Source organism: Labeo rohita, chromosome 3, assembly GCF_022985175.1.
Source record: "Labeo rohita strain BAU-BD-2019 chromosome 3, IGBB_LRoh.1.0, whole genome shotgun sequence".
Classification (NCBI taxonomy): domain Eukaryota; kingdom Metazoa; phylum Chordata; class Actinopteri; order Cypriniformes; family Cyprinidae; genus Labeo; species Labeo rohita.
Genome location: NC_066871.1, coordinates 38,327,769 through 38,350,978, shown reverse-complemented (window position 1 = coordinate 38,350,978; position 23,210 = coordinate 38,327,769). Strand labels below are relative to the sequence as shown.

General features: G+C 40.9%; 2 protein-coding genes across 2 annotated transcripts; one reads left to right on the top strand and one right to left on the bottom strand.

Moving 5' to 3' along the window:
- Positions 1–880: 880 nt before the first annotated feature.
- LOC127163369 (interferon-induced very large GTPase 1) lies at positions 881–18,322 on the top strand. Its single transcript, XM_051106569.1, has 5 exons — positions 881–1,024; positions 8,489–8,586; positions 8,718–11,818; positions 12,575–12,644; positions 12,792–18,322. Exons 2-5 carry the CDS (start codon positions 8,583–8,585, stop codon positions 17,603–17,605), a joined length of 7,989 nt encoding a protein of 2,662 aa, XP_050962526.1. The 5' UTR covers positions 881–1,024; positions 8,489–8,582; the 3' UTR covers positions 17,606–18,322.
- Positions 18,323–18,939: 617 nt separating this feature from the next.
- On the bottom strand, positions 18,940–21,974 carry LOC127163402 (nuclear factor 7, brain). The gene is made up of 6 exons (XM_051106618.1): positions 21,550–21,974; positions 20,871–20,966; positions 20,363–20,593; positions 20,267–20,289; positions 20,068–20,186; positions 18,940–19,944 (listed from the first exon to the last, which is right to left on the bottom strand). The coding sequence occupies exons 1-6, from the start codon at positions 21,949–21,951 to the stop codon at positions 19,454–19,456; spliced, it is 1,362 nt and encodes a 453-aa protein (XP_050962575.1). The 5' UTR covers positions 21,952–21,974; the 3' UTR covers positions 18,940–19,453.
- Positions 21,975–23,210: the final 1,236 nt, after the last annotated feature.

Below are 23,210 nucleotides of genomic sequence, written 5' to 3'. Positions count from 1 at the left end.
TATTTCAACTGTTGTAGAGTAGAGGAACACCAACTGCCACCACAAATGAAAAATGACTCGTAAGGTCATGATTGAGAATATGTATACACACAAACACACACACACACACACACACACACACACATATGTGTGTGTCAGAAACATGGCTACATCCTTGGCCTCTTTGTCGGCCTCTATACCCTTTTATAGAGCTGGTTGATCACTGGTTGATCTAGCTTCTTACATTCCCCATATAATTCAAGATTCACCTGCACAATTCATCAATTCAGAACACATTTACAAAAAATAAATAAATAAACAAATAAATTTAAAAAATCAAATAGAAATGTATGGAAATTCAACTATTCAACTTCAACCATTTTTCACTGAATGACTTAATCAATGAACAAATGCCTAGATGTTTTGTGGATTAAGACTATTCAACAGAGAACCAGAATAATATATTTGGATCAACATGATATAAGCAAATGATAATGTAGAAAACAGTAGACAACTGTACATAATCAACAGCATGAATGTGCAAAAGCAAATGACAAGTTACTTTTATGATATGCACAAGTGACTATATGTGAAGGTTAAACAAGCAGTTTTTAGAATTTCTTTTCTGATCTGAGAAACGTACCAAAGCGACTAGAAGAAAGAAAGAAAGAAAGAAAGAAAGAAAGAAAGAAGGAAAGAAAGAAAAAGAAACTGACATAGTTTTCCACAAGTCCTATAGTGAGACTATCCACTAAACTGCCCTTGCCCCTCCCAGACCCTCTACTATTGTCCGTTTCTTTAATATCATGTGATTTACTGGAAAGGGAAAACCAGGAGTCCCATAACAGTACACTTCCCCTCCCCTCTCCTTTCTCAGACCACAGAAAATATGCTGGTCAGACGGGAAACCGTAGCAGCACCCTTGGAAATAACAAACTTGTGAGATCTCACTAACCTACAGATCCTTTCTGACTAAGACAAGACAATCTGCGACATACTATCTGGCTAAAAATCAGTTTGTTGCTTGGAATCCAGATTCCGACAGGTTTGACTTTTTAAAATTTACATTTATTATTTTAGTAATTTTTGTTATTTTTGTTCTGCTAGTTTTATTGGAACTTTCTCAGGGAATTACACCTAAATTTAAGAACAGTCTAACAAAAATAAAATGTTTTAGAATAGAAATATGAGCCTGGTAAACTTTCATTAAGTAGTTAATACAAAAGTAAATATGTGTTTACTACAAAAACAAAACCAGACCAAACCACAACTTTTTGAGACATTTTATCACTCTATTTACACATCAAATTAACATAATCTGCATGCTGGAAAAAGACTTCTTAAAATGTCATGAAACCAAAATACAACCAAACAAAATCTTTTAGTATGGCATGTCCTGTTTGTGTAATATATAAATATAAATAAATGGTGGCTCTTGGACCTCAAAAGAGATTCCAGTCGATCACTTTACAAGTCAACAGCGTCATTATAAATGCACGCTTCTTTTAATCAGATTCAAACAGATTCTTCAGATTCAAAGTATTCCCTTGATGATCTTAGTAGATTCTTACTTGGCAAATAAAGCCTTTCTTTGATAAGTGAACTCCACTCGTAGTACACTTGAGTGTATAGTGTATGAAAGATGTGTTCAAGTGTACTACCAATGGTAACTAAATACTTTTTTTTTAAATGCAGAGATAGTATGTTAAAAGCACATTTTAGTTCATATTCATGGTGTCCCAAAATAGCACATTTGAGCACACAGACTATCTTAAGAAGTACTAAAGAATCTTTTTAATTATATTAAGTATCAAAATTATGTCCTATTCTAAAAGCTGGGCTTAATTTAATTAGCATATTTATTTCTAAATGTATTGTTTTTGCAGGACAGACAAGAGACATTTACTCAGTTGTCTATAAGACTACTGTGTGCCATCATACGATTGATCATTCCAGGCCACTGCACACAAACACCATAGTAAAGTAATCTGCATAATCTATTAATGTCACTTAGCATCACTGGTATATCGAGTACTGTTTTATTATACACAGATTCCAAAACGTGCTGAAAAGTGCTTAAATTGTTGGAAATGCAAAAAAATAGGTCAAAGAAAGAGCTACTTTGTGGCTATTAGAGATGCTTTCTGTATACAGTATAAAGATGTGGATGCCAGAAACACCACTTCTGTTGCCAAAGGCTTGTCACCTGAACAACGGCACTAACACTGCCAACACAGAGATGCAAAAAAAGTGTTGGCAGTTCATCTGTACATTAACCAAACTAATCTATTTACTAAATTTCTGCTTTCTAAGAGGTACATTTAAATTCTTTATATTTAAAATAATAAAAAGAATATATGTAGGATATATGTAGGCCCTATATGTAATGATTGATCAGAAGCCTGAGGATCCATTTGCAGCTTTTATTAGAGAAAACGTGGTCAGACAGGCGGGGGTCAGAAAACAGCGACAGGGACAGCAGAGAAGAAACAAAGAATGGTCACAGGCAGGCGAAGTGTCGGGGCTGGCGGCTAGCAGAGCAGTATCAGAGTCCAAAGCAATAGAGTCCAAAGGGCAGGCGGCAGAGAATCAAACAACGAGAAAACAATCCTAGGTCAAACACAGAAAATCCAATAACAGGGAAAAACGCTCAGAAATGCAGCCGGGGCAATACAAGACTTCGCAAAGTGAAAGAGTCCGGAAGCAGTATAAATAGGGGAGGAGATGAGGAACACCTGGAAGGGCAATCAGACCCATACGGGGAACATGGGAAATGGAGGAGATCGGAGGGAGAGAAACACCTGGAAGGGCTCCAATCAGACCCAGGTCTCCCACGAGGTCGAGGGGCTGGAACATGGGGGAAATGGAGTCAAAAAACAGATCAATCCTCCGGGCCATACCCCTCCCAGTCTATGAGGACTGAAGTACCCCCCCCGGTGGAGAGTCCAGGATTTCGTGCACCTGGTAAGCCTCCTCGCTATCCACCAAGGGAAGCCTGACTCATGACAGCTTCCTCCTGGATCTCCCTCCTCTCGGAGCACCGGCGGGCTTAAGCAAAGACACATGGAAAGTGGGTGAGATACGGTAATGGGCAGGTAATTCTAAACGATATGAAACTGGAGGGCTTTCTCGGAGAATTTTGAATGGGTACCTGGGACTGAGCTTGCGACAGGGAAGTCGGAGGCGAAGATCTCGTGAGGAGAGCCAGACCCACTGACCAGGGGTATAAGCTGGATGCGGTCTCCGATGGCGATCGGCCTGTTCCTGTGCCCTTCTAATGGCTCTTTGAAGGTGGACATGAGCCATGTTCCAGGTCTCCTCACTCCTTTGTAGCCAGTCATTAACAGATGGTAATTCTGAGGGTTCTCCAGACCAGGGAAAGAGAGGCGGCTGGAAGCCTAAGACACATTGGAAGGGTGTGAGACCAGTGGATGGCTTGCGGAGGGAGTTCTGAGCATATTCCGCCCATAACAGGTAGCGGCTCCAATCCTGTTGGTTGTTGTGACAGTATGTGCGGAGGAAGCGGGTGAGTTCTTGGTTAAGGCGTTCTGCCTGTCCATTGGATTCCGGGTGGTATCCTGAGGTGAGGCTAACATTGATGTTGAGATGTTTGCAAAATGCAGCCCAGACACGAGAGGTAAACTGGGGTCCTCGGTCAGAGACAATGTCCTCTGGAAGGCCGTAGAACCTGAAGACTTGTTCCATCAATATTTCGGCGGTTTCAAAAGCAGAGGGCAGTTTGGTTAGGGGTATCAGTCGGCATGATTTGGAAAACCGGTCTATAACAGTGAGGATGGTTGTGTAGTTACGTGAGGCAGGTAGATCGGTAACATAGTCAATGGCAATGTGTGACCAAGGGCGTTGGGGAACTGGAAGAGGCTGCAGGAGACCGGCAGGCCGTTGGTGAGAGGATTTGGATATGTTGCAGGCAGGACAGTTGCGAACAAACTCCGTAGTGTCTCTTTGGAGTGAGGGCCACCAGAAACGGTTGGTAACAAGATGGATGGTAGCGGTAATTCCTGGGTGACCAGAGCTGGGGGAATCATGTACCCATTGCATCACACGTTGACGGAGAGCCCTAGGAACGTATGTGCGCTCAGGAGGACATTCTGGCGGTGGCGGTTCGTTGTCTTGGGCTTCTGTAATCTCGGTCATGATGTCCCACTGTATGGGACCGAGGATGAGGGAAGGTGCTATTATGGGTTCAGGGTCGGAGGGTGCAGTGGAGGATTCAAATTGGTGGGAAAGTGCGTCGGCTTTTGTGTTCTTGGAGCCTGGACGATATGTGACCCGGAAATCAAAACGTGTGAAGAAGAGAGACCATCTGGCCTGACGTGGGTTGAGGCGTTTGGCTGACCTGAGGTATTCAAGGTTGCGATGGTCGGTCAGCACAATGAATGGTTCCTTGGCTCCCTCCAACCAATGCCGCCATTCTTCAAAGGCCGCCTTCATGGCGAGTAATTCACGGTCTCCCACGTCGTAATTCTGCTCGGTGGGTGAAAGTTTGGAGAGCCCTGACGTTGCGAGAGTACAGCCCCTATGCCAGTGTTTGAAGCATCAATTTCGACCACAAACCCCCGCTCGGGGTCTGGATGGTGAAGGATGGGAGCCGAAGTAAACCGTTCCTTCAGCTGCTGAAAAGCCCTCTCAGCCTCAGGTGTCCACACAAGCCTTTTACTTCCTCCCCGGAGAAGAGACGTAAGCGGAGCTGCAACAGAGCTGAAGTTTCTTATAAAACGCCGGTAGAAGTTAGCGAATCCCAAGAATCGTTGCAGTTCCTTGACAGATGTGGGTGGAGGCCAATTGAGAACGGCCTGGACCTTCTTGTCGTCCATGGCTACCCCCTTTGAGCCGATAATGTAGCCGAGGAAGGAGGTAACAGTGCGGTGGAACTCACATTTTTCGAACTTGGCGTAGAGTTGGTGGTCGATGAGTCTTTGTAATACTGCCCGGACATGTTGTATGTGTGATTCTAGGGTGTCTGAAAAAATCAGTATGTCGTCAATGTAGACTATGACCCATCGATTGAGCATGTCCCTGAATACGTCGTTGACAAAGGCCTGAAACACCGATGGACTGTTGACCAGGCCGAAGGGCATAACGGAATATTCGTAGTGGCCAGTGGTAGTAGAGAAAGCCGTCTTCCATTCATCGCCCTCCCGGATGCGGATGAGATTGTATGCTTTGCGTAAATCTAATTTGGTGATATAACGGGCTGAACGAAGCTGTTCCAGAGCCGATGGGACTAGTGGTAGGGGGTAGCGGTACTTGATGGTAATGTCGTTGAGACCACGATAATCAATGCAGGGACGAAGACCCCCGTCCTTCTTTTTAACGAAGAAAAACCCCGCTGAAGCTGGAGATGTGGATGGTCTGATGAACCCCTTAGCCAGTTCCTCCTCGATATACATTTTCATGGCTTCAGATTCAGGTTGAGATAAGGGGAAAATCCTTCCCCTGGGTGGTAGGGACCCTGGAATGAGTTCAATGGCACAATCGTTAGGTCTGTGAGGGGGCAGTTTGGAGGCCTTGGTCTTGCTGAAGGCTTCTGCCAGGTCGAGGTATTCGGCAGGTAGTTCGAGTGTAGCAGATGGTTGGATGGTTATCTGTTGAGGAGGTGTGATGGTCTCATAGGGAAGACAGTTCTGGTTACAGTGATCGGACCATTGGAGAATCTTTCTGGCCGCCCAGGAAATGCGAGGATTATGTCTCTCGAGCCACGGCATTCCCAGAATGATGGGGTTAAGAGGCGAGTCGATGGCAAACAGACGGATGTTCTCAGTGTGTTTCAAGCCCGTCTTGAGAGTGATGTCATCGGTGATGAACTTAACCTCGCCTCTCCCCAGGGGGCGACCATCTAGCGCTGCCACTGCCACCCGGGAACCACATGCGACGAGAGGAATATTATGAACATTAGCAAATTGAATATCAATGAAATTGCCAGCGGCACCAGAATCAATCATGGCTGCAGCGGTGATCGTTCTATCATGAAACATCAGAGTTACAGGAATATCGAAGGCAGTTTGATTAGAACGTTTAGAACTCACCGCATTGGTTTTTCGAGGCGAGAGACGGATGGGACAGGCAGCCCGTAGATGACCCTCTTGTCCACAGTACAGACAGAGATGTTGTCGAATTCTCCGCTCACGCTCCTCAGCAGTGAGGTGAGTGAATCCGACTTGCATGGGTTCGGGTTCCGAAGTGGCAGCGGTAGGGAGATGAGGCGTTGTAACAGAGCGCGGTGGTCGTCGAGAGCGGGCGAGGTTATCAATACGGATAGACAGTTCAATAAACTCATCGAGAGATTTACCCTCATCGCGGCAGGCCAGCTCGCTTTGCAGTTCCGATGTTAATCCCTTACGATACAGCAGTTTCAGTGGGTCATCCGACCAACCCGTCTGGGCTGCGAGGGTGCGAAAAGTGAGGGCATAATCCGCTGCGGTGCCGCGTCCCTGACGCAGAGTGAGGAGCTGCTCACCCGCCTCCTCTCCGTAAGCCGAGTGATCAAACACCTCCCGAAAGCGTTGCAAAAAGACGGTAAATGAGGGAAATGTGGTGTGTTCACCTTCCCACAATGCTGTAGCCCAATCCAGAGCTCTTCCAGTCAGTAGCGAGCATACAAAGGAAATTCGACTGTCATCAGTGGGGTATAACTGCGGTTGCTGCGATACAAACAGAGAACATTGCATGAGAAACCCCTTACATTTTCCAGCCGATCCGTCGAATTTCTCAGGAAATGCTAGACGAGGGCTGGTGGTGGTGTGGCTAGGAGTGGAGAGGGGTTGCGGTGAGACAGCAGGCTGAGGAGAAATGTCAGCGAGGCAAAGGGCCTGTAGCATCTTAACTAGCTCCTCCGTGAGTGTAGTGAGATGCTGTAGCTGCTGTTGATGAGAAGCTAGCATGGTAGCTTGCGCTGACACTTCCGTGGTGAGCTGAAACACGGCTGCTGGATCGGTGTCTGGCGAAGTCTTCTGTAATGACTGATCAGAAGCCTGAGGATCCATTTGCAGCTTTTATTAGAGAAAACGTGGTCAGACAGGCGGGGGTCAGAAAACAGCGACAGGGACAGCAGAGAAGAAACAAAGAATGGTCACAGGCAGGCGAAGTGTCGGGGCTGGCGGCTAGCAGAGCAGTATCAGAGTCCAAAGCAATAGAGTCCAAAGGGCAGGCGGCAGAGAATCAAACAATGAGAAAACAATCCTAGGTCAAACACAGAAAATCCAATAACAGGGAAAAACGCTCAGAAATGCAGCCGGGGCAATACAAGACTTCGCAAAGTGAAAGAGTCCGGAAGCAGTATAAATAGGGGAGGAGATGAGGAACACCTGGAAGGGCAATCAGACCCAGGTACGGGGAACATGGGAAATGGAGTCCAAAAACAGTCAATATTCGGGAGAGGGTGCCCTCCGGTGGCGATCGGAGGGAGCCACAGAAGCCTGACTCATGACACTATATTTGTTGGCCCTGTATACATTCTCAGAAAAAAAAGGTACAGTTCTGTCACTGGGGCAGTACCCTAAGGTACAAAAGTGAAAAGGTACATTTTTGTACCTTACCTACCCCTAAACAGTACATATTAGTACATTAACAGTACATTTTAGTACTTTAAAAGTACATATTTGTAGCTTTTCACTTTGTACCTGCCCCAGCGACAGAACTGTACCCTTTTTTCTGACACTGTAAATTAAATTTTACTTGGTTTTGCCCTCCATATACACTGTAAAAAACAATTTGTTGAGTCAACTTAAAATCATTTGTAACCTGGCTGCCTTAAAATTTTAAGTTCAGTCAACTCAAAAAAAGTTTATTCAACTTGAAATGTTAAATTATACTAAGTGACAACTTAGATATTTGAGTTGAATCAACTTAAAATTTTAAGGCAGCTGGGTTACTTACCCATCTGTTAAGTTTAGCAAACACAAATATCCAAGTTGTTACTTAGTACAACTTAACATTTCAAGTTGACTAAACTTATTTTAGTTGACTGAACTTAAAATTTTAAGGCAGCAGGGTAACAAATTACTTTAAGCTGACTCAACAAATTGTGTTTTGTTTTTTTGTTTTTTGTTTTGTTTTTTACAGTGTACTTTTGCACATACTTCTGTCCCACTTTTTGTGTACACACTTTTTACATACATTTTGTCAGACTGAAGTGTTTGTATGTGGTTTTTTGAGTAGTTGATAAGCACTCAATTGTCATTTTTTTTAATTTAACTATCAATTTATGACCATGTTAATTACAGCATGATTTGTTTGTATTTTCAATCATTTTTGACTTGACTTTTTAGGTGGACTGCAATTACAAATACTGAAACAATTAATTAATGGTGGCATAGCACCTAAAATAAACTTTGTTTCTTATACATTTCCATATTTTACCTTTATGTTGAAAAAAAAGGATAATTTGTCAACAACCTATGTACTAAGTGTGCTTGTTTTTAGTGATTTCTTTTTCAGTGCAGTTTTTATGATTAATATTATGTCAATATTACATCATGATCTTGCCTAGAGTACCGCAAACCACAGACAGGCCCTATGTGAACTTGACAAAAGAGATTAGAAGATCTAAGTCATCATATCCTGGTGATTAAAAGTCAGACAACATGGGTAAGAAATGCCATTTATATAATTGGATAGCATTATTATACTATGCATATGCTAAGCAAATTTTAAGATGTTTGTATTTCTGTGATGATGACAAATTATGTTAAAAATTCTTACTCCTTTAATTGTTGTAGGGCCAGGAGAGGAAGCAGCAGGAGAACAAAGTGGAACTTTACAATGCACATTGCGAGAAACATGGAAACAAATGCCACTAACAGTGATAGCAGTGACAGTCACAGTTGTTGCAGTAGTAGTAGCAATGGCAGGAACAACAATAGCTGAAGCAGTAGTAGGAGCAGCAGCAGGAGCAGCAGCTGGAGTAAGCATTTTACAATTACTATGGGAAGCAGAAGCAAAAACAGGAGCAGTAGCAGTGATAGCGGTAGCAGGAGGCCTAGCAGGAACAACAGCAGCAATATTGCGATCATTGGTAGGAGTACAATCACTAACAGCATCAGCAATAGCTGGAGCAATGGCAGGAGCTGCAGTAGTAGCAATAGCAAGAGCACAATTACAATGGGTGGTAAATAAAATACAGTGGGCAATAAATAAGCTACAGTGGGTTTTAGTCCTGGTAAATAGAGTAAAAGCAGCAGTACAGTGGTGTAGAAATGTATTACCGACTGCAACACTAATTGTAGGATCAGGATCAGCAGCAATAGCAGCAGCTGCATCACAGGCAGAAACAGCAGCATCAGGAGGTACATCACAAACAGAATCAGCAGCATCACAAGGAGAAACAGCTGCATTAAGACGATCATCACAAGCAGAAACGGTAGCATCACAAGCAGAATCAGTAGAATCACATGCAGAATCATCAGCAGAAGCACTACAAGCAGAATCATCAGCATCAGGAGGAGCATCACATGCAAAATCACCATCATCACAAGCAGAATCAGCAGCATCACATACAGAATCATCAGCATCAGGAGGAGCATCACAGGCAGAATCACCATCATCACAAGCAGAATCAGCAGCATCACATACAGAATCAGCAGCATCAGGAGAAGCATCACAGGCAGAATCAGTAGCATCACATGCGGAATCAGCAGCATCAGGAGGAGCATCACAGGCAGAATCAGTAGCATCACATGCGGAGTCAGGATCGACAGGAGGAGCATCACAAGCAGAATCAGCATCAGCAGAATTAGTAGCATCACATGCAGAATCAGCATCATCAGGACAAGCATCACAAGCAGAATCATTAGTATCACAGGCAGAATCAGCAGCATCACATGCGGAATCAGCAGCATCAGGAGGAGCATCACAGGCAGAATCAGTAGCATCACATGCGGAGTCAGCATCGACAGGAGGAGCATCACAAGCAGAATCAGCATCAGCAGAATTAGTAGCATCACATGCAGAATCAACATCATCAGGACAAGCATCACAAGCAGAATCACTAGTATCACAGGCAGAATCAGCAGCATCACAAGCAGAAACAGCAGCATCACATGCAGAATCAGCAGCATCACAAGCAGAATCATCAGCATCAGGGGGAGTATCATATGCAGAATCAGTAACATCACAAGCAGAATCAGCAGCATCACAAGCAGAAACAGCAGCATCACATGCAGAATCAGCAGCATCACAAGCAGAATCATCATCATCAGGAGGAGTATCATATGCAGAATCAGTAACATCACAAGCAGAATCAGCATCATCAGGGGTAGCATCACGAGCAGAATCCATAGCACCACATGCAGAATCAGCATCATCACAAGCAGAATCAGCAGCATCACATGCAGAATCAGCATCAACAGAAGGAGCATTACAAACAGAATCAGTAGTATCACATGCAAAATCATCAGCATCACCAGCAGAATCACCATCATCACAAGCAGAATCAGCAGCATCACATACAGAATCAGCAGCATCACATACAGAATCAGCAGCATCAGGAAGAGCATCACAGGCAGAATCACCATCATCACAAGCAGAATCAGCAGCATCACATACAGAATCAGCAGCATCAGGAGGAGCATCACAGGCAGAAACAGTAACATCACAAGCAGAATCAGCATCATCAGGGGGAGCATCACGAGCAGAATCCATAGCATCACGTGCAGAATCAGCATCATCACAAGCAGAATCAGTAGCATCACATGCAGAATCAGCCTTGACAGAAGGAGCATTACAAACAGAATCAGTAGTATCGCATGCAAAATCATCAGCATCACCAGCAGAATCAGCATCATCACATGCAAAATCAGCATCATCAAGAGAAGCATCACAAACAGAATCAGCAACATCACATGCAGAATCAGTATCATCACAAGCAGAATCAGTAGCATCACATGCAGAATCAGCATCATCAGGAGAAGCATCACAAGCAGAATCGGCAGTATCACATGCAGAATCACTAGCATCAGGAGGAACATCACAAGCAGAATTAGCAGCATCACAAGCAGAAACAGCAACATCACAAGCAGAATCAGCAGCATCACAAGCAGAAACAGCAACATCACAAGCAGAATCAGCAGCATCAGGAGGAGCATCACAAACACAATCAGCATCAGCAGAATCGGTAGCATCACATGCAGAGTCAGCTTCATCAAGAGGAGAATCACAAACACAATCAGCATTATCACATGCAAAATCAGTATCATCAGGAGGAGCGTCACAAGCAAAATCAGTAGCACCACATGCAGAATCAGCAGCATCAAAAGCATCATCAGTAGCATCACAAGCAGAATTAGCAGCATCAGGACAAGCATTACAGGCAGTATCAGGATTAGCAGCACTGGGAATATCAGCAGCATCAGGAGGAGCAGCACTGGGGTTATCAGCAGCATCAGGAGGAGCAGCACTAGGAATACCAGCAGCATCAGGAGGAGCAGCACTGGGAATATCAACAGCATCAGGAGGAGCAGCACTGGGGTTATCAGCAGCATCAGGATTAGCAGCACTGGGAATATCAACAGCATCAGGAGGAGCAGCACTGGGGTTATCAGCAGCATCAGGAGGAGCAGCACTGGGAATATCAACAGCATCAGGAGGAGCAGCACTGGGAATATCAACAGCATCAGGAGGAGCAGCACTGGGGTTATCAGCAGCATCAGGAGGAGCAGCACTGGGAATACCAGCAGCATCAGGAGGAGCAGCACTGGGAATACCAGCAGCATCAGGAGGAACCTCACTGAACACTCGAGTATTAGGACTTGTGGCAGGAGCAAAATCTGCAATTTTTGGATCACACAGGAAAAGACAATTACAGACAGAAGCAGTACAGATGGTAATTTTTATTTTGTTGGCTCAAATTGTTGACACAATTTACATTTACTCAACTCAGGTCAGACCTTCAGACTGTTCTGACTACCAAAAAACAAACTATCAAAATAATCTATCACTCTACTAGTTAAAATTTTTAAATTATAATTTAAGAATGTTTAATCATTCCATTACAGAGATTTGTTAACATAAAGGAACTGGTTAACATTAAAAACTTAAAGCAGTGCACACTTTAATCTACTGTCTTTTTTTTTTTTTTTTTTTTTTTTTTTTTTTTTTATTTTATTTTTCACAAAACCTGATAGAATTAACATACACAGAGTACAGAGTAAACATGGCATAAAGTAGTAAATAAAAAATAGAGCACTGGGCATAGAAATCTAACATACTCATTTAAAAAGACTAAACTATGAAGCTGAATCCCATTTCATAAATCACAATGCATAGTAAATTAAAGCTCACTGTGAACAAGCGCATCAACTTCACCCACAGAATGCTGGCAAGTATCCTTTATAGTTCAGAAGTACTCTTGATCATCATGGGCAAGGAAATCCAAGCAGGCTCTTAGAAAACTTGCTCTCTGCACAGTGCGCTCTGGTTTCTGCCTAATGTGTGTTTATGTGTTTAGGAATTCAAAGCAGATAAAATATTGCTCATTTGTGCATATAATAATGTTAATACATATTGTGTATTTTACCCTGATTTTTTTTTATTTCACATGTCGCTGACAACTCACACCATCATCCATGAATCTTCCCAGAGAGACAAATCTTCACAGACAGACAGGTCATGGGCAGAAAAGAAAACTGAAAGACCTCTTCAAATTCCAGGTAAAAGAAAAAAAATCAGGCATTACATCATGTACATCACATGTACATTGCCTTTGTACATTATAACTACAGCCGAAACTGACTGCTTGTAATAAATGTACTACTCCTAATAGTGTAAGATAAATGCTATTTTCTCCTTTTTTCCAGATGAGGAAAAGTGTGTAACAGAAAACAGAATACCTGAGCAAATGACTGAAGACAAGGATATTCAAACCACAGAAGTCAGACCAGATCAACACCTACAGCAGGAAAAACCTGGAATAGAAAAAATACAGCAACTGTTTCACAAACTTCATCTTGAAGGCGGGTGCCACAAGAAACTGAGCACTGCAGATGTTCTGCAGATAACTAAACATTCATTACAGGTCCATAACTCGTGTGCTGAGGAGGAGCTGATTCAGATGTTTCTACAAGAACTACTCAAGATGAACTACAGAGCAAGATACATTAATGTTAATGTTAATCAAGCCAGTGAACAAGATGAAACACAACACAGAGACAATGACTCATCTGAAGACAGTGGTGATATATTCCAAGCAGTGTCTTTGTCAAACAAAGGAACTAGCCGATTTGAGCGAATTCACCCGATGGATGTTCAGATGGCCATGTTTCATTGTGCTGATGGTTTCCTGAAGCAGCTGATGGTGACTAAACTGTCCCAGTGTCAGTACGCTCTGCCTCTGCTTGTTCCTGATCCATTCACACGACAGATTGAGTTTCCTCTCTGGACATTCAGACAAGTCAACAAGAGCTGGAAGATCAGAAACACCAGCAATGAAATCATCAGTCAAACCCAGCCGATCTACAAGGCAGAAACTCAAATGGTGTTTTTCTTCAGGTTTGGCTCTGTGTCTTCATCCAAGTCTCAGCTGATGAACAGTCTGATCAATGACAAACACAACACGTTCTTCCACAGGAACTGTCCAGGCAGCAGCAGAACCAGAGTCCTGATGGATGGAGTGGTGGAGATCGCCTGGTTCTGCCCCTCTGGAACAAATGATGATAAATTCACTGACTGTGTTGCGTTCTGTAATCTACACGGTGATGCAGGAGACCATGAGAAACAGCTGCAGATCCTCACTGAAATGGCCTCAGTCAATGTTATTTTTCTACCACAACTTGACAAGAATGACAGAAGTGCAGCAATAATCCAAAACCTGTACACAATCAGAAAGCCACTCATTTGTATTTTTAGTGAGGATGAATCTTCTGTCACTGAGATGAAGAAAGGGAAATTCAAAATCGGTCTAAAGGAAAGAAGTCAGTCAGATGTATCTGAAGAACTCAGAAGAACTATAAATGATTGTCTCTCACAATCATCTTCCACTTTCAGACTTGAAGATGTGTCCAAACACTCAGACATCATAGTAGATGAGGAAGATGATGATGCCTGCAGGAGAGGAAGAGAAGCAGCACAGCAAATGATGAGTTTACTGGAGAAGAAAGATCTGACTGAAACCAAGGAATCATTTCTGCCTCATCAGGGGAAACTGTGGCATCAGTGGAGTCAGAAGAACAAAGAACTACATCGACCTCAAGCAGAAAAGAAAGAAATAGATATCAGTAGAACACAAAATGAAATGATGAATATCCGACAACGGCAGCATGAATTTAAAATCAGTGAGTTTATAAAGTTGTTCATTAAAAAAATGAACTCACATGCTGAACATGAAAAAATGTTTTTCCTTAAATGGCTCAGAATGCTCCTGGATGAATATATCTCAGAACTTTCTGCTGTACATCATAAATATGATGAATATTTTTCAACAGTTGTAAAACTGAAAGAGGATCATGCTAAGTCTGAAAAACTGACAGCTGAACAAATAGGCCATGACAAAATATCTGTGAATCTTCAAGCTGCAGCCTTTGGTTTAGAGCACATCATGAGGGAGATCGGTCAGATCTATGAATCATGTTCGTCTGTGAAGAAGAACAAGAAAGACCTGCAGATTGACTTCTCTTCTCTTCCAAGTCTTGCAGCAGAGATGATGATCTCTGGATTTCCACTGGAGCTGATGGATGGAGATGCTGCTCATGTTCCTGTGATCTGGATCTCTGCTGTTCTAGATCAACTCATCCAGAAACTGGGAGACCAGAGAGTCTTTGTGCTGTCAGTTTTAGGGATTCAGAGCTCTGGGAAATCCACCATGCTGAATGCCATGTTTGGACTCCAGTTTGCGGTCAGTGCTGGCAGGTGCACCAGAGGAGCTTTCATGCAGCTGATCAAAGTGTCTGATGAGATGAAAACACAGATGAACAATGACTATATTCTGGTTGTTGATACTGAGGGCCTTCGTGCTCCAGAACTGGCTGGAAGATTAACAAGACATCATGACAATGAATTGGCCACATTTGTCGTTGGAATTGGGAATTTGACATTGATCAACATCTTTGGAGAAAACCCATCTGAGATGCAGGACATTCTTAAGATTGTTGTTCAGGCCTTCATGAGGATGAAGAAGGTCAGACTGAATCCCAGCTGTGTGTTTGTGCATCAGAACGTTTCAGACGTCACAGCTGGAGAGAAAAACTTGGAGGGAAAGAGAAAATTACAGCAGACACTGGATGAGATGACAAAACATGCTGCTAAAGATGAAGTTTATGATGCAGAATGTTTCAGTGATGTGATGGAATTTGATATACAGAAAGACGTGAAGTATTTCGCTCGGCTCTGGGAGGGCAGACCACCAATGGCAACACCAAACCCAGATTACTGTGAAAATATTCAAGAACTAAAGAAATATATTCTTTTTCATGCTGCAAATTCACATGGAATGATACTGACACACTTAAAAGTTTGTATTAAAGATCTCTGGGAGGCTTTACTGAATGAAAGATTCGTCTTCAGATTCAGAAATTCTCTGGAGATTTCAGCCTACAGGAAACTGGAGACTGAATACAGCAAGTGGTCTTGGAGTCTTCGCAGTGCCATGATGGAAACTGAAAATAAACTACATAACAAAATAGAAAATGAAGCAGTTCATGAGATTGAGGAAACTGATTTGCAAAAAGAACTGAAGAAGACAAGAGAAGAAGTGGAAAAATCAATGTCAGAATTCTTTGAGAAATATAAAGACATACTGATTCACTGGAAAACATCATTTGAAGTCAAAATGAAAGAGCTTCAGGAAAACATTGTGAGGGAAACAGAGAGGAAATTAAATGAGATTCTTCTTCAGCAAGACCTGAAGAAAAAGATTGAAGCACAGAGGACACAGCATGAAAACACTCTCTATGAAAAGAGCACAGAACTTGCCTTAAAACTCAAAGACAAAGCAAATGATGAAAAAACACTGAAGAAAGAGTTTGATTTGCTTTGGAAAAAGAATATGAAGAAAATCATCAGAGACACTCCTGCAATCAAAGAATTACACATAATGAAAGATGTGAGAAAGATACTCAGTGACGCCTATGGAAGTTCTACTGTAGACCACTGGAGGGAGAGGAGTGATATTTTCTCAGCGTTGAGTTACTATGTTTATGTAAAGGTAAAAAGATCTGGTGGATATTTTACAAATGCCATCAAATCTGCTAAAGATAGGTTTGTTTATGCTCTATCAAAAGAGAATGAATTCCAAATAAAATCAATAATCACAGATGTTGCTCTACAGACAGACAAAATGATTCAGTCATTTAACATTTCAAAGATGGGCTACAACAAAAGCTGCACTGAACAACTCACAGATTACATCATTAAGAGAGTAAAAGAACATGAGGAAGGACCAGTGAAGTATGTGTTCAAGAAAGAATTCTTCATTGATTTGGTTCTTTCCATCTGTATGAGAGCAAACAAGATGATCACTGACCAACACAGGATGTTTAGAGAAGCCAATGATCCTGTAATATATGTTGAGAAGAAGAGAGAAGAGTACTATAGTATTTTCCAGAAATACTGCCATAAAGCAACATCAGCTGTTATTTTTGGTAAGATTATGTGTCAGAAACTCAAAGAGCCCATTGAACAGAGTGTCTACAAGAAGACTGCCAGAGATCTGACAGATGAAATGAGATCAAACTGTGAATCACTGAATGGAAACAGATCAAATCTGGAGAAACACATCCTGAAGACACTGGTAGAAGAGGAGGATTTCGACAAATACATGAACTATATTAAAACTCCCAGAGATCACTTCAAGAGTTTCATCAGAGATGAAGTCAGTCAGTACATCACTGATAAGTTCAGTGTCAGTGTTTTACCCAAGATGAAGGAGAACATTAAACTCCTGCAGCAGAAGATCATGAAAGCAGCTCATGAATCTACTGAACATGTTCAAGTCAACAGTGGAGATGTTGGTTTGTGGTTGAAGAGTTTCACACAGCAGCTCTCAGATGAGCTGATCTTCTCTGAAAAAGACCTCAGTGGAGTCAAACATGATGATTTTCATGATTTCAACCTCCTAGAAGATGTGATAAAACAAGAACTTACTGCTCTAATCTCTGACATCAGCAATAGATTCAGCATATTGAAATTTCCAGTAAATCTGGACTATAAATTCAGGCCAGATGAGCTTCTGATTGATCACTTCTGTCAGTGCTGTTGGGTTCAGTGTCCGTTTTGTGGAGCCACCTGCACCAGCACCATAGAAAACCATGATGGAGATCACAGTGTTGACTTCCACAGAGTGTCTGGAATTATAGGATTGACATACATTGGAACAAGAAACTTGGCTCTTCAAATCTGCACATCAGCAGTAGCAAGCAGCAGTCAGTATTTTTATCACGATGACTCAGGTGACGCAATCCCTTTTACAGAATACAGAAGAGCAGGAGAAGTTTTTGCAGACTGGAGCATCTCCCCTGATCTTTCTGAACTGCCCTACTGGAAGTGGTTTGTGTACAGATTCAAAGACGATCTGGAAAAGCACTACGATAAAACATTTGAGAGGAGTGGTGAGATTACAGATGAATGGAGAAAATACTCAAAACAGGAAGCTATTGAGAGTTTGGATCAATATATTTAATGAAGCAGATACAGAATGAAACTGTACCTTGCTGGGTTCTCCTAAGATCACAGTCAGAAAATAATTTCTATTACACATGAAGTCATTAACATTAGGTTTTAAAGACAACACCCAATCTAAAAAAGTGTTCAATTCTAGAAGTGTTGAACTGTCATTTTTTTGCCGTAACATTACACCCTTCATGTTTTCATTATGTATATGTTTTCATTAAGTATTATATGTAATAGCCTTTTAGTAGATTAGTTAATGTTTTCATTGGCTAAACATAATAATATCTAATATATCATGCTAATTTTGTTATACTCATTTTTGTCTCCTTTTTCTGGACTGACTGTGAGTGAGAAAGACTGGTAAGACATACTAAAAGTAAGTATTATTGTACATTTATTCACCCATTTGGAACATTTCAACATTACAGTACAACCAGCACCCTGCTGTTAATTCACAGAGTGAGAGAGTCTTATATACCAAGCAGAATATACCAAGTTCCTATGGAATTGTTCAGCTTTTAAGAACGACCTGTTTCTCCAGTAGTAGGCGAGACTAAAGCGGAAACGGCAATCTCATTGTCTGGCGCTCAATTATTATCGTCCTTGTTTTTATTTTAGCAAATCAGTCCGAGTGAAAAGACAACATTTATTCACCCATTTGAAACTTTCAACATTACTGCCAATACCAGCACACTTCTGTTATGTTCTGTTATATTATAAAAATAAAATATAAGACTGTAAACCAAATTTTGTGTTTAAAATCGTTTATTGTATGTATTGTATTGTATTTAAAAAAAAAAAAATGGTGTGGCATAAATATGGTTAAATAATGGCTTTTGGTCTGTCAGCCACATATGGGCCATGTAAGGGCTTCATCCCTTTACAGAGCTCAACCATACAAGCATAACAGGTTCATATGGTCCAGATCTGTTTTTTTTTTTTTTTTGGCGAGCTTCTTGTAGGATTATGGCAGAGTTTTGGTTCAGTTCTGACTAAAAAAAATGTGGGTCAGATGAGGAGAGTGATGTAGAAGAGAAGAAATTGTTGAATAAAGTCATTATTTTTGTTTTCTTTGCACACACAAAAAAACATTCTCATAGCATCATAAAATTACGGTTGAACCACTGATGTCACATGGACTACTTTAACAGTGTCCTCGCTACCTTTCTGGACCTTGAATGTGGTAGTTGCATTGTTGTCCACAGGGAGTCAGAAAGCTCTCCAATTTCATCAAAAATATCTTAATTTGTGTTCTGAAGTTGAACAACTGTCTTACGGGTTGGAACGAAATGAGGGTGAGTAATTAATGACAGAGATTTTATTTTGAGGTGAACTAATCCTTCAAGGCCCTCAAATCTTTTCTTTGCAGTTCTGTAGCTATCTGGAGTTCTGGTTTGCCTGCTTTTTTATTTCAACTCTGTGTCTGTCGTTCTCACATACAACACTGTGGTTGCTTCCACACACATTACAGCACACTTTGCCTTTCTACTTTTGTTTCCCACAGAAGAAAGCTAGTCATGCATGAATAAACGATGAGAAGTTTAATTTTTAAGTCAGTTTTACATTTTCACCACTAGATGACAGTAAAGCTGCATTGCTTTTATTAACCCTTCACTATGTGTTTTAAATCAGGACAGGTAACACTTGATTAAATATTTTAGGAAACAGCATAATGAATAAAAATATATTAAATATTAAAGAAATGCATGATTTTCCTCTTTTGAGTTTTCATGTATTTTTCAGGTCTGGATATCACAATTTAAACATGACTTGATATTTCCAGGTTTCTCATGACTGTAGCAACTCCAAATTTCCAGGCATACTGTGGACGAAATTAAGTGAATTGATCTTTAATTCTTTAGCTGCTGAGCGGTACGATCCTCAGAGGGGAAAACCTATAACAACAGAAGAATGGCAAGACAGTGTCAGTGAAGGTGGTTGTGAATGTGTGTAGGTGTGTGTTAGTCACAGGATCAGTGAATGACACCGTTCCTCTCTCATAGTCCAGCTCAACTCTGACACGCTCAAGATCCTGTTCAACAGGAAAACCAGATGGCTCATACAATCCATACCACACACTCCAGACATCAGCGCTAAAGAAATCACGTCCCTTCCTTTGGTTTGATGCTGTAGTTACTCCAAGATTCCAGCATCGACTCTTTTTAATCTCCACATCCCAGCTGTGTGTTCCTGAGTTAAAACCCTCTGAACCCAAAACACAGTGAAAAGAGTCAAATCTCTCTGGATTATTAGGAAGTGGTTGTTTCTTCCAGCTGTGTCTCACACTGGTCAGATCACCAGATACGATGAGATCTGGGTTCGCAGTGTTTGGATCCAGAATCACAGGAGCTGATGAGACAATCAACAGGTGCTTTTATGACATTTGTCCAACTGATCGAACACATCCGACATCTTTAAATATGTAAAATCTTCACCCATTTCCAGTGTATATGTAATCTTTTGCAGACTTACTGTTTTGAACAATGTCCTGCATCTTCTTCCAGACTCTGAACGGCAGGTTGCCCAAGTAACGTGGCACATGAATCAAAGCTCCAGAAGGCGTCTGTGGATCCGGCTGTGAGATCTGGACTCTGGAAAACATTCAGGAGTCAGAACTGCAGTGGCTTTAGATCAGAAGCAGAGAGACCAGAGACTCCAGCAGATCACTCACCTTTCCATTGAGACTGGAAACTCCTGCAGAACAAACACAAAATTTATCATCAACAACTCGATCAATCAATCAATCCATCATGATCTGAAATCATACCTGTAGAAAGCAGACGTCACTGTCTTGTATCATCTCCTCCGTGTCTTTGATTGTCTGTGAAAGAGTTGAGATGTGTCTTTTGATCTCCTCCAGCTTCTCTTTCATCATCTGCTTCTTCTGCTCCTCTTCCTCCCTCAGTGCAGTGATTGTAGCTTCTTCTTCATCTTTGAGAAACTGATGAAGCTTCTCAAACTGCTGTTTAATCTGACGCTCTGTGTGCTCAGCTTGAGACTGAAATCAAACCACATTCACTTCAGTCATCAATCAAAACACATCATCTGCACCAGTGACTGAATTTGTCACTCATGATGTAAAAAAAAATTCTTGAATCAAGCGTTTCCACTTTAAATGCTTAAAATTGGTAAACCACAACGAATGTCTTTACAAACCATTAAGTAGTTTATGATTTAGCTTTTCTTGGTTCTTGTTTCCCATTCATTATAGTCATGAAGAATGACTAGCTGGTTTGGGATTGTTGAGGTTTTGACTGTTGATTCTGTTTCCTCACCTTGATGTGTTGAACTGTTTTCACACACTCTTTTTTCATTTTCTCTCCATGTGTCAGCTTCTCCTGTAAGGTCTTCAGTGCTGTATTGAGCTCCTCCTAGAATTTAACAAAGTGAAAATCTCCATATCATCAGTTACATAGAGATTTGAACAAGTGATTTTCAGGCAGTTCACCACATCTGTCCATTTCTCTTATTTTATTTTAGTATGTTTATATTCTAAAGCTAAAGTATTAATTTGCATTTTGTATTCATTTTAATTAATATTCATATTTATGAAAATTGGTATTTAAATTAATACATTTCCAACCGTTTCAATAATTTAAATAAACCACTAATTTCAATAAATCAGTTTTTAATGACTTTTAAATTTGATCAGACGAGGCATATATTAAGGTGTTTTTATATGTGAAATACATGCTGAAGTTTGTTCATGAACTTTTGTCCTAGTGCCCGTTATGATATGGTGCTGTAAAATATGCATGATATTTTTTATTCAGTGATGCAAGGTTTTTTGTTTGATTGTTTGTATGCTATTTCCACATTAATTGCAAATATTTTTCTGGATATAAATCAGGAAAAATCTAAACAAATGTAAATAACGATTTAAAAACACACACACACACACACACACACACACACACAAACACAAAAGCTATCAAAATCATTATACTGTCTTACCTTGTAAGAAGAAACTATTTCACTGATGGGTCTGAATGTATGATTGGTGTGTTTCTGTGAATCTCTGCACACTAAACACACAGGCTGTTTGTCCTCCAGACAGAAGAGTTTGAGCTTCTCACTGTGTAAACTGCAGATCTGCTCAGATCCTGATGAACCCCTCTCATTTCCATGTCTCCGTAACGACTCAGAAAGGTTTTTTAATGCAAGATTATATGGAGGATCATCTCTTGAGGATCTTCTCCTGCAGACAGGACACTCCTGAGTTTCCTTGGTTCTCCAGAACTGCTGAACACACTTTTTACAGAAACTGTGACTACATGATAAAATAACAGGATCCTTAAAGATCTCACAGCACACGACACAAGAAAGTTCTTCTGCAGATACATTCAGTGAAGCCATTTTCACTGTTGTCAAGAGATCCAGTTAATTATAGCTCATAATAGATAGAGAACTAATGAAACGGTCTCTTCCTGTAAGTGTTGTAAGAAGGCGGGGTTTCTGCATTTTTATTATCTTGCCTGTTGGTATCTCATGTTCTTTGACCCTTTGCTGCATTTGACTCTGATCTCTGGATGGTGATTTAAAATATGAATAAATGGCAGTCAAAACTGTTACAACAAAAAATGAATGGATGGAAAGAGTTCAGTTCTCCATTTAAAGTTGATGATAGAGTTTTACAGTTTCCCTGTTCACATTGACAGCTACATGCAGTGACAAAGCAACATGATCCCATTCATTTTAATAGAGAACTGGCTGTTGGCAGTAGGATGTAGGCGTTGTTCATCTGGTTAATGATTTAATGTAGACAAATGCTGCTGTCGTTTATATAACAACACTCTCCAACAGAATATTGCTACCTCTTACAATGAGAAAACTAGTCAAAAACTATAATGACTTATTTTATGTTAATCTTATTTCTAACAACAATAGCACTGAATTTTGTAAAGAATGCTTTGTCGCTAGTGGTGTAAAGTGAAAAGTTGAAAGACCCCAGAGGTAAAATGAAGCCATCATATTTGGGGAAGCAGGTGTTATCATTTAACTTACTGATTATTGAATTTATAATTGCATCATACTCCAGATGTCTTTATTCCTATCATACATCCCTTTAATTAAAAATAGGCCTGTGTATAGTACATAGTGGTAAATACGTCAACTCGAAGTGCATTTAATGAAACAAAGTGCATTTAATAAAACGTTTGTTATTTTACACTAATATTAATTTTAATATTAATTTAGAAGCAGTACGTGACAACAAAATGGGTATGTATAATCTAATTTATAAAAAATACTTAGCCTGCTGGGTGAATGATATAATCTTTTCCATAGAATACACTTGTTTGTTTGTTTAGACAGAGTATAAAAGGTTAATATTTTTGTTTCCTTAAAGGAGAAGTGCACCTCCACAACAAAAATGTACAGATAATGTACTCACCCCCTTGTCATCCAAGATGTTCATGGTTTTTTTTCTTCAGCCGTAAAGAAATTATGTTTTTTGAGGAAAACATTTCAGCATTTTTCTCCATATAATGGACTGATATGGTGCCCCAATTTTGAGCTTTCAAAATGCAGTTTAAATGCGGCTTCAAATGATCCCAAATGCAGTTGTAAACTATCCCAGCCAAGGAAGAAGGGTATACTTTTTAATCTCAAATGCT